General features: G+C 37.0%; 1 protein-coding gene across 1 annotated transcript in view; it reads left to right on the top strand.

Annotated features, from left to right (window-relative positions):
- PDE11A (phosphodiesterase 11A) overlaps positions 1–13484 on the top strand; it is a 434307-nt gene that overhangs the window by 150306 nt on the left and 270517 nt on the right. Inside the window, exon 3 of the mRNA XM_036858971.1 lies at positions 10508–10597. Coding sequence (XP_036714866.1) covers positions 10508–10597 — 90 coding nt within the window. The remainder of the gene's footprint in view (positions 1–10507; positions 10598–13484) is intronic.

Here is a 13484-nt window from a genome sequence, read left to right as displayed (position 1 = left end):
AGGACCTTTTCTGGAATAATTTATCAGTTTTGCTGGTTGTTTTCCCATTGATTATTTTCAGATTTTATTTTTATTAATTCCTTCCTTCCATCTGTTTCTTTGGGTTTGAATTTTTGTTCTTTGGCTTACTCATATGGAATCTACCCCTGAAAATAAATAGTTGAATTATGAAGATAAATAGCACCTAAAGGAAGCGATGAGACACTATTGCCGACTGACTGAACATGGGTGAAAGTGGGAAGTGAGGATGGGGGCAGTAACGCATTATGGTTTTGAAGATTGCTTCCTAGCTTGTCAGCTAGACTGTTCTAAGATACAGAATGAGAGACCTTGGCTGAACTACTGATGAACCACATGGAATGCTTCTCCCTCACCTCTTTGGATTGATATGCCACTCTGGTAATAAACGATTAGCCCTTCCAAATTTCTCTTTGTTGTTAGGCCAAGCTTTAAGCTCTCTCTGTGTTCAAGGTTGTCCATTAAGAATGTCCTGAATTTACTCGGTACCATTTCTGTATTTTAGTTGCATAGACACAACTTACAAGGCTTTTACATTTATAATATTCATTTCAGGGTCCTATTACATTAATTAAATATTAATGCTCTAAGCATATGTTTCATAGCCTTCTCTGTTTCTTCTCCACTGGAGATTATTGCTGGAAATTAAAAAATAGTGTGGTTTATTATCCATGTCATTGGTGTTGCATTTTGATGACAAATTATTTTTGGAAAATGACAACAAAATAGATAAGTAGAAGAATCCCCTCTAGATCTCATGTGTTTCTCTGAATAGCAATTTTATATTTCCTCACTATTTTTCCTGAGATTATTACATATCTTCCATAAGCATCTATAAAATACTTAGCCATAGTCTTAAATATTGGAGATACTTTCTGAAGAGCTTCTAATGAGATTTTAAAAAATTACTGTGCGTGGTATAAAAATGCTCATACAAAAGTAGTTTTAAAAAAACCTAGTTTTTTATATGTGTAAGGCCTTTATATAGTTTCTTATCTTCTTTACTTATGACAACAGGAAACATTGGGATGAACAGTCAGTGTGTTTAAACTCATGACTTTTCTGGATGGGAAACCTGAGGTTAATGAGTTCTTGACACATTGTAAGGATGAGAGCGTCTTGGCTACAGTTAAAATAATTCAGAGATGGTGAGGGATGGTAGTGCTGAGCCAGAGAAGCTCAATGGTATGGAGATGGAGGCTTCAAAAACTGCTGAATTGCTATGATGTGCTTATGCCTATTTATGGACAACAATCCAAGAGGTCTTCAAGGTTTGGAAGTGGGTGATTCAATCATTAATGGTTCTTTTGGCACATAGGGCATTTTGGAGAAGGAAGCTCTTTCTTCAGGAAGAGAGGGGGATTGAAATGACAAGCTTGGTTTTGGAATGCTGAGTTTAAGGCAGTAAACAGACTTCCAAGTTGAAATGTCCTTTAGGCAACTGGTGATGTGGAGCTACAGCACAGAGAAAAGGTCAGCACCAGAGCACCAACTTTAGAATCATCCCACAGGTTACCACTGAGACACAGGTAAGAGAAAAAGACTTTGGCACCTATTTATTTAATATGGTTGAATTCAGAGTTGAGTTCAATTTAGGACCAGGAATGCTAAAATTAGACTATAAGATAGAGGAAGCAAATGTTTTCAGAACTCAAGTTGTTGGATCAGGATCAGAAACTCCAAAACCTAAATCTGAGAAATAGCAGAGAGGGGCTGAGAGGAAATGGGGTAGGAAAATAGGAGAATGAAGTCAGAGGCAAAAGGAATTAGCCATGGACCAAAGTGCAAGAGTGAGGTAGGAGAAGCAAGTAAGCAGGAGGAAGTTTCTCAGCTACCTTAAATATCTGGCTGTACCAAGTTTGTTGTCTTTTCTAGCTAACTCTTGGTCAAAGGTTAATCCTTGCATGGCCAACCCACCTTATTTTGTAGGATTCTTATATTGTATGAATAAATCAATCCTTAGAGGGAAATTGTAAAAAAGAAGATTAGAAGGCCAAAGACTGAATCTGGAATTATAACTTAAATGGGGGAATCAGAAACACAGAAAGAGAAATAGGAGTGTATAGTACATGGAAACCAAGGTTTTAATATCTAGCTGGTGATCAAGTGTTAAAGGCTTCAGAGAGAACTTAGAATAGTTGATGGATCTTATGATCTGGTGATTGGAAAGTTATAGACAATCTTCCTGTAGACTGAAGATTGTAAGCTAGAAGGTAGGATGTGAGGACCTGAAGACAAGCAGATGTAGGTCACACAGTGAAGATGGAAACAGCAATACCAGGTGAAGGGGAACACATTCCCCTTTGAAGGGAGAGGAGAGGAGTTGGACACAGGAGACAGAAATGATGATGATAGAGAGGAAGGGCCTAAGGTCTCTCAGAAAGGACAGAATGAAAAACTCCAGCAAATGACTTGCCTCCACAGACAAAACATGCCTTTTTCCTTGGGCCTAGGAAAAAAGATATCGTCCTGTGTGGACTGATAATGAGATAAGGTCGAGAGTAGATGAGGAAATACATTACAACTTTGTATTAAGCCTAAAGTTCTCTGGAATCAGAATAGAAACCAACAAAAAGTCTGGTTAAGCTTTATACAGAAATTACATGTGATGAACAGATAAGCTACAGACTGGGAGAAAATCTTTGCAAAACACATAGCTTATAAAGGACTGGTATCCAAAATATATAAAGAATTAAAACACAACAATAAGCGAGCAACTCAATTAAAAAATGGGCAAAAGATCTGAACAGATACCTCACCAAGGAAGGTATACAGGTAGCAAATAAACATATGAAAGGATGCTTAACATCACATGTCATGAGGGAACTGCAAATTAAGACAACAAGGAGATACCACAACACACCTGAATGGTTTAGAGCAGCTTTATTCAAAATTGCCAAAACTTGGAAGCAACCAAGATGTCCTTTAATAGGTGAATGGATAAACAAACTGTAGTACATCCATATAATGGACTATTATTCAGTGATTTAAAAAAATGAGCTATCCAACCATGAAAAAACATGAAGACACCTTAAATGGATATTGCTAAGTGAAAGAAGCCAATATGAAAAGGCTACATACTATATGATTCCAACCATATGACATTCTGGAAACAGCAGAACTGTGGGGTCAGTAAAAAGATCACTGATTGCCAAGGGCTTAGCGAGAGGGAGGGAGGAAAGAATAGAGCACAAGGAATTTTTAGGTCAATGAAACTATTCTGCATGACATTCTAATGGTGGGTACATGTCATTATACATGTGTCAAAACACATAGAATATGCAACTCAAAGATTGAGCCCTAACATAGACTGTGAACTTTAGTTCATAGTAATGTATCAATATTGACTCACTAATTTTAACAAATGTGCCACACTAATGTAAGATGTTAATAATTGGGGAAACTGTGTATGTTGCGGGAGGGAAGAAGGTATATGGGAAATCTCTGTGCTTTCTACTCAACTTTTGGGTAAAACTAAAACTGCTCTAAAAAATAAAGTCTATTAATTAAAAGAAAATTTTAAAGGAATGAACTACTGATACATGTTATAACATGGATGAACCTTGTAAACAGTATACTACGTGAAAGCAGTCAGCCAGACACAAAAGGCCAAATATTGTGTGATTCCATTTATATAAAATGTCCACTACTTTAAGAACCATGAGTTATAAAAAACAAGGCGCTAGATAAATGAGATGGTTAAAGGAAGTATTGTGCTGCTAATAGGAAGAAATCATGTGACTATATTTCAAATGTAAAGAAAAGTGTATGTATTTCTCATCAGAAAATAGTCTAAGAGAATTTTTTCTGTTCATACATTGATTGTGATATAATAGAATTTTTCTAGCATCAGGATGTTGATACCATGACTAAATTACTATATAGTGTGTCTTCCTGCATTTATACCTATGCTTGGTAAGTGGAGAGATCATAACAATGTTAATAGTTAAGACTCAAGAATGCCTGGATCAAAACGTAGCTTAAACTGATTTCTTACAGGAACTTGGAGTTACAAAAATGAACAGAGCAACTGGGCAGGCTGAGATATGTAGGTCAACCTACTTACAAAAATAACCTTGACAGAGTTACATAGGTAGATATTGCTGTAAAATTTCTTCACACAGTGAGAAGGAGTAGGCCAAGTTTACTGAGCCATAATATCTATTCATCTTAGACAAAGCAATCATAGCTTGTAGACCCATTGGACCATATCACATAGATGGCAATTGCTAATTATCAAGAAAGAGTCATGATTTTCAAAAATGAAAGATGGTTAATATTCTTAGAATATAAAGAGTCCTTACTAAACAATAAAGATAGATGAATGTCCAGTAAGAAAAGATAAATAGGGCACATTAAGAAAAAAAAAGATAACCAACAAATTATGAAAAGTGTTCAATATCACTAGTAATCTAATAAATGTAAGTTAATACAAAAATGAGTATTGATTTGATCGATCATATAGGCATAATTTTAAAAGGATAATAATACCCAATGTTACATGAGTAGGGCATTACTCTTAGTGGGAATATAAATTGGTAGTGTTTTTGGAGGCTGGTTTGGCAGTAGCTCTTAAGATTTTTTTAATGCACATATTCTGCAACCTTAAAATTTCACTTCTAGGACTCTGTCCAACAGAAGTATTGTCCAGCTGAACAAAGATATATTTGTAAGAAAGTTTATGGCAGTGTTATTTGTAATAAGGCAAAATTAGGAAACAATGTGAACGTCTACTAATAGGTACATCCACCCCCTAGAATATTAGGCAGAGATTAAAAGAATTAAGTAACTGACAATGATTTCCAAGATATATTGCCAGGTGAAAAAGAAGGCATAGAACATAACCCACAGTCTGATTCCTATTGTGTTTACCACCACCCTAAAACTAGATATTATATGTATGCAGTTCATTAAAAAAGTACCCAGAAGAATACACTGTAAATGCTAATAGCGGTTGTTCCTTGGGAGAGGAGTGGGTAGCAGGACAGGAAACGAAGGGGGATCTGCAGTTTTTTTACTGTATGTACTTCTATACTGTTGGATTTTTTTAAACAAAAACTAAAAATGTGTTTATTGTTAGGAGTTATTTAAAAGTGTACACACATCAATGAATTAACATTAGTAAATCATTCAGAATATTGCCTGATTCAGAGGAAGTGCCATGTAAACGTGTGTTAAATAAATAAGTTCAAATATTAGGGCTTTATTTTAAGAAAATAATCATGGGATGTGCAAAAATTTAATTGCAAGGCAACCACTAATCTACTTTGTTTCTCCATGCATTTTCTTTTTCCAGACTACACAATGGGATATTTTTGCATCCATAAAAATTGGCTATTATAAGTGATAACTGGTTATAAAAAGTGAAAAAAGCAGATAGCAAAATATTACATATAGGATTATTATTATTATATAATACGCCTATTCGAGTTTATGTGAAGAGAGAAAGAGAGAGAGGAAAACTTGAATGATGGTCTCCAAAATGTTAATGGTGGTTACCTCTGAGTGGTGGAACTATGAGTACTTTTATTTTCTGTTGAAATCTTATGACATTCCAAATTATCTTAGAAAGGACACAGCTCCTGGAATGGGTTCTTTCAGGGTTTTCCCTTCGATATCTGTGAATAAGAGGGTGGGAATTCAGAACTGCCTGTGGACATGAGAGGGTTATTTTTCCAAAGTCTCGGAGGTGGGGAATGGGGTCACATAGAGATAAGATTATCGGTTGATGTGATTAGTACCTGTATGATTCAGGTGCTCCGCAGACCAGAGCCTCTAAAAAGTCCAAGAAAGTATTTGATGTTGTCCGGCTACTTGCCAGGAATTGGACTCGACCTGTCTACCGTGGAGAAGCTTGTCCTCTTGTGGATATTTTAGCCAATACTAGCTTCAAGGAGAGAGGTGAGGATAGTTGGAAGGGTGCTCAGTCCAATTCTTCTGGGGGCCCAGCTTTGATACCCAGGGGCAGGAGCAGAAGCACTTATATCCCCCTCTCCTACGAAGAGAAAGTGGAGGACCAGTGAACTTTTCCTTCCTCATTTGCCATCTTGCTCTCCTGCATCTTTTGTGAATACAATTCTCCTCCCACCCCATTCTCTTTATGAGTGTTAATTCTTAAAGTAGACAGTTGCAAAAAAATATGTAATTGGATCATCTACTCCATGCCAATGTTTTTTTAAACAAAGTTGGTACTTTATGCCTCTGTGTACTTTTTGGAGACTTTTCTTCAAAGAGGGCACAGCTCTGAGAGAAAAAGGCATGCTTTAGCCAAGAGTATATACTTTGGTGTGATCTGACAAGATGCACTTGTAATTCTGATTCTCGAAATAAAAACCCGACATATGTCTTTACTGAATTTGCATAGAAACAGAATTACAGTGAACTAAACTAACCTATGGAAGCAGGAATTTCCTCTGGAGTTTCTAGAAAACTTCAAAGTAATTTTTTACTATTTCAAATATTCTATTTCTGAAAGACGTAGAAAGTGTTTCATTATGTGAAAATGCTGTGACTGTTTCCTATTTTGATAACTTATTTTCCAAATCATTCTACTTGAAGAGTTTATTTAGCTTTTGAATTACAATTATTAAAACATCCCCAGTTCCAAAATCAGTGTGGCTTGAATCAGTGAAGCTTTGCCTTACAGTTAATGCCTGAGGGCAGAAGTGACTTGAGAGCACAGATCTCAGGATCTGTGCAGAGAAACGAGGTGTTGGTGGGCAATCCCCTCACCATTAATTTGGCTGACAGTGATGTGGCCCCTCCAGCTGTGTTGCTTTCAGGAGTGGGGTCCATAAAGGGGATGGCCCCAGGCCCCTCACTGTGAACCTCCAGTGTAGACCTCCAGTGTTCTTTAATGATATATAATTGGACCAGACCAGACCATGGGACTTGAATAGCCTTTCTCTGTGGTCTGCAAGTTTGAAAGTGCTCAGTACCTACTGTCTTTCTTTAAGATATTGATGGACAGTCCCAGTGCTCAGATTTTATGCTTATTAGTGATACTTTTCATGAGTTTCCAGGGCTAAAGTGACTTTTTCACACTGTTTAATGATTTTCAGTTTAACTACCTTTCTGAGTGGGATGTTGTAAAGATTAATTAGCCAATGTTCATAAAGTGCTTTCAAGCTGAAAAGTGCTGCACAAGGGTGTACAGACTCATTAGCTTTTTAGTCATTAAGGCTTTTTAGACCTTTTGGCATTCAGAAACTAGATGGTGAAGGCCAAATTAGTATTTTTTCTTGGAGGAGGGGGATTTCAGAAAGAGCAGAATAGAACAGTGTATCTTTTTCTAAAAAAGACATCTTTCGCACTGGAATGGAAAAAAGATATAAAAATATTTTTATTTTTCATTATCTCCTATTTCCATAATGCTTCAGCTTCTTCTTACTCCCTTCTTTCAAAATGTATTTGACCACTTCTCCTGCACATGTATTTAGAAATTCTATAGATTGTCATATAATTATCCATAATGGAGCTGAGTGTGGCCCGAGTGTTGAATTGTTGTGCCAGTGAATGACACAGTGTAGATCATTCCCTTGGTAAGTAAAGACCCCCTTTCAGTTTTCAGTGTGTCATGAAGTTATATATCGTCTCCATCAATAGTAAACTTCAGTTTTATGTATATATATATATATATACATATATATATATATATTTATATATATTTCACATGTTCCTTTAGTCATTCTCTTCTTCCTACTTGCTTGACCTTATATAATACTTGGCCCCAGAAGGCAAATAAATGCAGGGAAGGAGGAAGGAAAGAAAGGAGAGAGGGCAGGAGAGAGGGAGGAAGGAAGGAAGAAGTGGAAAGTTAACCATATCTTCTCCCTTCCACCTCCATCATAGTCACTGTCTCCCCGGTAGAAAAAAACCCCCAGAAAACTGCAAGGAAGGTGCTCTGTGTGTGTGTAGGTGATGCTGAAAGTGGTCCCATTCTGGCTAAAGGCAGGGAAATTCTGGCAGTATATCTGGCAGCTTTATGTCAACAGCTTTATACGACTTATCAACATACTTCCTAAGACATGAGGGGGACTGGCAGGAAGAGCGGGTGACAGAAATAACATCTAGGTCTGGAAGGCAACATGTTGTAAGGAATGGTCACCAGTTGTAGAATTAGATGACTTGAGTTCCTTTGTAGGTTTGAGCAAGTTTCCTGGGTTTCCTGATCTCTAAAACGGTCATGATGTTCCTCCATGAGGAGGTGATGTGAGATTCAAATGAAGAAATGAATTGAGAGTGTCTGGCACATAACAGGTCCTCATTAAATATTAGTTTATTTTGTATCAGAGTCAGTAAAGGAATTTATCCTGAAAATATCTGTAAAAATCAATTCACTGATTTTTTTTAACCTCTATTCAATACCTTAATTCTCCCTTTAAAAGTGGGGTCTCAGCTATCACCTCACACCTATCAGAATGGCTGTCATCAAAAAGACCACAAATAACAAATGTCGACAAAGATGTAGAGAAAAGGGAACCTTTGTACACTGTTGGTGGGAACATAAATTGGTGCAGCCACTGTGGAAAACAGTATGACGGTTTTTCAAAAAGCTAAAAATAGAACTACCATATGACCCAGCAATCCCACTCCTGGATTGATATCTGAAAAAAGCAAAAACACTAATTCAAAAAGATACATGCACCCCAATGTTCATAGCAGCATTATTTACAATAGCCAAGATATGGAAGCAATCTAAGTGTCCGTCAACAGAGGAATGGATAAAGAAGATGTGGGGTGTGTGTGTGTGTATACACACACACACACACACACACACACACACACACACAATGGAATACTACCGAGTCATAAAAAAAAGGAATGAAATTTTGCCATTTGCAGCAACATGGATGGACTTGGAGGGCATTATGCTAAGTGAAATAAGTCAGACAGAGACAGACAAATACTGTATGTTATCACTTACATGTGGAATCTAAAAAATAAAACAAACTAGTGAATATACCAAAAAAGAAGCAGACTCACAGATATAGAGAACAAGTTATTGGTTACCAGTGAGGAGAGAGACAAGATAGGGGTAGGGGATTAAGAGGAACAAACTATTATGTATAAAATAAGCTACAAGGATATATTATACTACACAGGGAATTTGGCCAAAATTTTATAATAACTATGAGTGGAACATAACCTTTAAAAATTGTGAATCACTATGTTGTACACCTGAAACTTATATAATATTCTACATCAACTATATCTCGGTAAAAAAGTGGGGTCTCAGCATTCACTTCTACAAAATTCTGAATTACTTTTAGGGACACTGTGTCAGAGTTGAGTATGTCCAGGTAGCCAAAGCAAGATTTTAATAGGAAAGAAATGATAGGGATTGTGAAGTGCCAATCATCTTTTGTTCACCTCCAGCCCCTCTACAAAAGCACCTCCCACTCCAGGTAATTCTGTTCTGGGTATTCCAGGGGTGTCTCACGCTTGCTCCTGGGTGGATCTGCCTCTGCTGTTTTCATCCCTCACCCACGGTGAGCACTGCACTGCCCTCTTCTGGGCATGGCAGGAACTGCTCGGTTTTGCTGCTGCCTCTTGACGTGGCATCATGGTGAGTGTGTGAGAGAGAGACAGAGAGACAGAGAGAGAAACTGACTGTCATATAAAACATGCCCACATGCCCTTTTCCCTCTACTTTAGAAAAGTCCCAAAGCATTGTCTCTTTTCACAATGTCCTACGTTGTGAAGAGTTTACGGAAAGAATTCTTTCGGTTTTTACTCGAGACATTCTCTCTCTCTCTCTGGAATCAGAGATTCTGGAGATGAATTTGAGTGAGAGTGCCAGGAATTACTGAGAATCCCTAGACCTAGACCCCCTGTAATAAGAAAATCTTTGGTAGGATCAGGCCCATCGCACGTAGCTGTTTCTTCCCACAGGAGGAGTGCTTTCTTAAAGGGTACCCAGCCTTTCCTGGGTAGTTATAGCAACAGAGCAGTGGGTTCAGTTTGAACCCTTCTGCATGAGGCTCCTAGGCCTTCTGGCCCCTAAGTTCCTACTGGGCCCATCCTAACAGGCATGCTTAAGTCTGTAGCTGACAGAGTTCTGGCGTCAAGCTGAGATCCCTGCTATGGATACATGTGTACAAAGAAATTGGCTTATATCCTGCCTACCTCCAAGTGTGAGTATGGGCATTGCCTTAAATTCTAAATATATCAGACTTCATTTACTCATTTTTCATTGATCAAGGAAGGAATACAAAGATGATTTAGACACAGTTCCTGTATCACAGCCATCACAGTCTGTTGCTTCACTTTATATCTTCATAGATGTGACTGTCCCTAGTTAAAGCTTGACTGTCCCTAGTTAACTCTGAAAAATATTCTCTCTGAAGTTAAGATACTAGTATCAACAACACCATACTCAGTCTCTGTGGTTGAAAAGATAGTATTGAAATCAGGCATATGAAGGAAATGTGGAATTTAGTTCCATATTTTTGTGTTTTAATGTTCATAACACTCTCTTTGCCCCCAGGTTATGCAGATGTATCTTCCATTTTGCGGAATTGCCATATCTAATGCTCAGCTATTTGCTGCCTCAAGGAAAGAATATGAAAGAAGCAGGGTGAGTAGAAAGAAACATTGCTGACAACCCTCAAAGCTCTCTTTCAAGTGTCTGTGAGTCATTATGTCTTTTAAAAACAGCAGATGATCTTTGAATAGTCCAGGAATCCTTTTTATTTGTATAATCCTTCAAGTCTATGGTTGAAGATCCCCTTTAAGCAATAAACCCAAATGGAAGTGGATATAAATTCTCTGTTGTTGTTTGCAGGAAATAGCTTCTTTTAAAAAGGAAATTAATTTCACATCTATACTTCAAGGCAGCAGATATATTCTTGCTTACTTATAGCTTTGAAACAATAACACAATTTAGTGATTTTTTTACAATTTGGTTCCCTTAAGAAGCAAGGTATGTTACAAATGATTTCACCCCACATCACAAATTTTGAATTGAAAGTTTTCCTGGAAGAGCATCACAAGGTAACTGGACAATAATGCTGCAAACACCATCTTATAGGATTATAAAGAAACTCACACAGAGGGATTGACCTCATATACCTTCACCAATTATAGGGTTAAATAGTAAAAAACAAAACAAAACAAAAACAAAGACTGGTGCTCAAATAATTGTGAAATGATCAAATACAGATTAAATTATATTAGGCTCACTATACTTTTAAATATAGGGAAGTTACTGTCACAATTTAGAAATATATTTAACAAGAAGATGTTCAGAAAGGTTGGAAACCCTCAGTTAATTGATTATCAAATTGATTAAAAGATTAATTTGCTAAGCATTATGATTTATGAATATTTCACAGGAAACAATTGACAGCTACAGCTATCTTCTTTAGCACAGCATACCACCTGTTTTCTCTAACTTGGATCCTGTTGTCATCTTTAGCCCCATGTCTTACCATTCTCCTCCTTTCATTGGACACCCCAGCAATACAGTCCCCAGTTTCCAGAAAACAGTCTGTTTCACTTTCTCATTCCCTTAGTAATATTTCTTCCTCTGCCTTCAATGCCTCATGTCCACCTTCTTCCTCCCACTGCTTTTGCCTTGCATTTCCTTCAGGACCCAGCTCAGTCTTCCACTTAATCTTTCCTTTGCTTGTTGTTTTGCCTTGTATATACCACCATTGTTTTATTGTGGGCACTTACCACACTGTATAATATGTATTGATGGCCTTCCTCTCCAACTACATTTTAAATTCCTTAAGGAACACTCTTTGCATCCTCATGTATTAATTTACGCGCTCAACAAATACTTATTTTGTGGTACTCTTCAGACACTGTCCATCCAAAGCTCCTGCCTTCATAGAACTTACTATTTTAGTGGGAACAGTAGATAATAGACAAACAAGCAAATAAAAATTAGTATAGTATCAGGTAGTGATAAGTGCTATGAAGAAGAATGAAGTGAGGTAATGGAATACAGACTGGTTGCTGAAGGATAATTTCGGAGGATGTTTATTTCAGAAGGTGATCAAGAAGGTGTCTATAAAGAGATGATATTTGAGCAGAGACCTGAATTAAATGAAGGAGTAAAGCCACACAAAGATCTGGGAAGAACATTCCAGGCAGTGGAAATATCAAGTGCAAAGGCCCTGGGGTAGGAGAAACCTTGGTCCATGTGTCTAGAGAGCAGAGAGGAGAGACCTCAAATAGCCAAAACAATCCTGAGAAAGAAGAACAAAGCTGGAGGCATCACACTTCTTGATTTAAAACTATACTTCAATGCTATAGTAATCAAAATAGTATGGTACTGGCACTAAAAACAGACACATAGACCAATGGAATAGAATCAAGAGCCCAGAAATAAACTCATACATATATAGTCAACATCTATTTGACAAGGGAGCCAAGAATACTCAATGGGGAAAAGGTAGTTTTTTTTCAATAAATGGTGTTGAGAAACCTGGATATTCACATGCAAAAGAATGAAATTAGACCTCTGTCTTACATCACTCACAAAAATTTACTTGAAAAAGATTAAACACTTAAATGTGAGACCTGAAACTGTAAAACTCCTAGAAGAAAATGTAGGGGAAAAGGTCCAGTGATTTTTTTGGATCGATATGAAAGCTCAAACAACAAAAGCAAAAATAAAGTGGGACTACATCAAACTAAAAAGCTTCTTCACAGCAAAAGAAACAATCAACACAATGAAGAAGCAACCTATGGAATGGGAGAAAATATTTGCAAATCATACATATCAATAAGTGGTTAATATCCAAAATTTATAAGGAACTCATACAACTCAATAGCAACAACAACAACAACAAAAGTAATCCAATTAAAAAGTAGGCAGAGGATTTGAATAGACATTTTTCCAAAGAAGACATACAAATGGCCAATAGACACATGAAATGATGCTCAACATCATTAGGGAAATGCAAATTAAGACTACTATGAGATATTACCTCATACTTGTTAGAATGGCTATTATCAAAAAGGTAAGAGATAACAAGTGTTGATGAGGATGTGGAGAAAAGGGAACCCTCTGTGCACTGTTGATGGGAATATAAATTGGTATAACCCCTACGGAAAGTAATATGGAGGTTCCTCAAAAAATTAAAAATAGAATTACCATATGATCCATCAACTCCACTCCTGAGTATATATCCAAAGGAAATGAAATCACTAGCTCAAAAATATCTGCACTCCCATGTTCATTACAACATTATTTACAATAGCCAAGACATGGAAACAACCTAAGTGTCCACTAATAGATGAGTGGATAAAGAAAATTGTGATACACACATACACACACACAATGGAATATTATTTAGCCATAATACAGAAGAAACTCCTGCCATTTGTGACACCATGGATGAAACTTGAGGGCACTGTGCTAAGTGAAATAAGTCAGACAGAGAAAGACAAATAGTATATTATCTCACGTATATGTTGGATCTATGGAAAGCAAAGCAGAACTCAACGAAGCA

Source organism: Balaenoptera musculus, chromosome 7 (genome assembly GCF_009873245.2).
Source record: "Balaenoptera musculus isolate JJ_BM4_2016_0621 chromosome 7, mBalMus1.pri.v3, whole genome shotgun sequence".
In the NCBI taxonomy this organism is placed as follows: domain Eukaryota; kingdom Metazoa; phylum Chordata; class Mammalia; order Artiodactyla; family Balaenopteridae; genus Balaenoptera; species Balaenoptera musculus.
The sequence above is the reverse complement of the archived record's forward strand: the minus strand, read 5'-3'. Positions and strand labels throughout refer to the sequence as shown.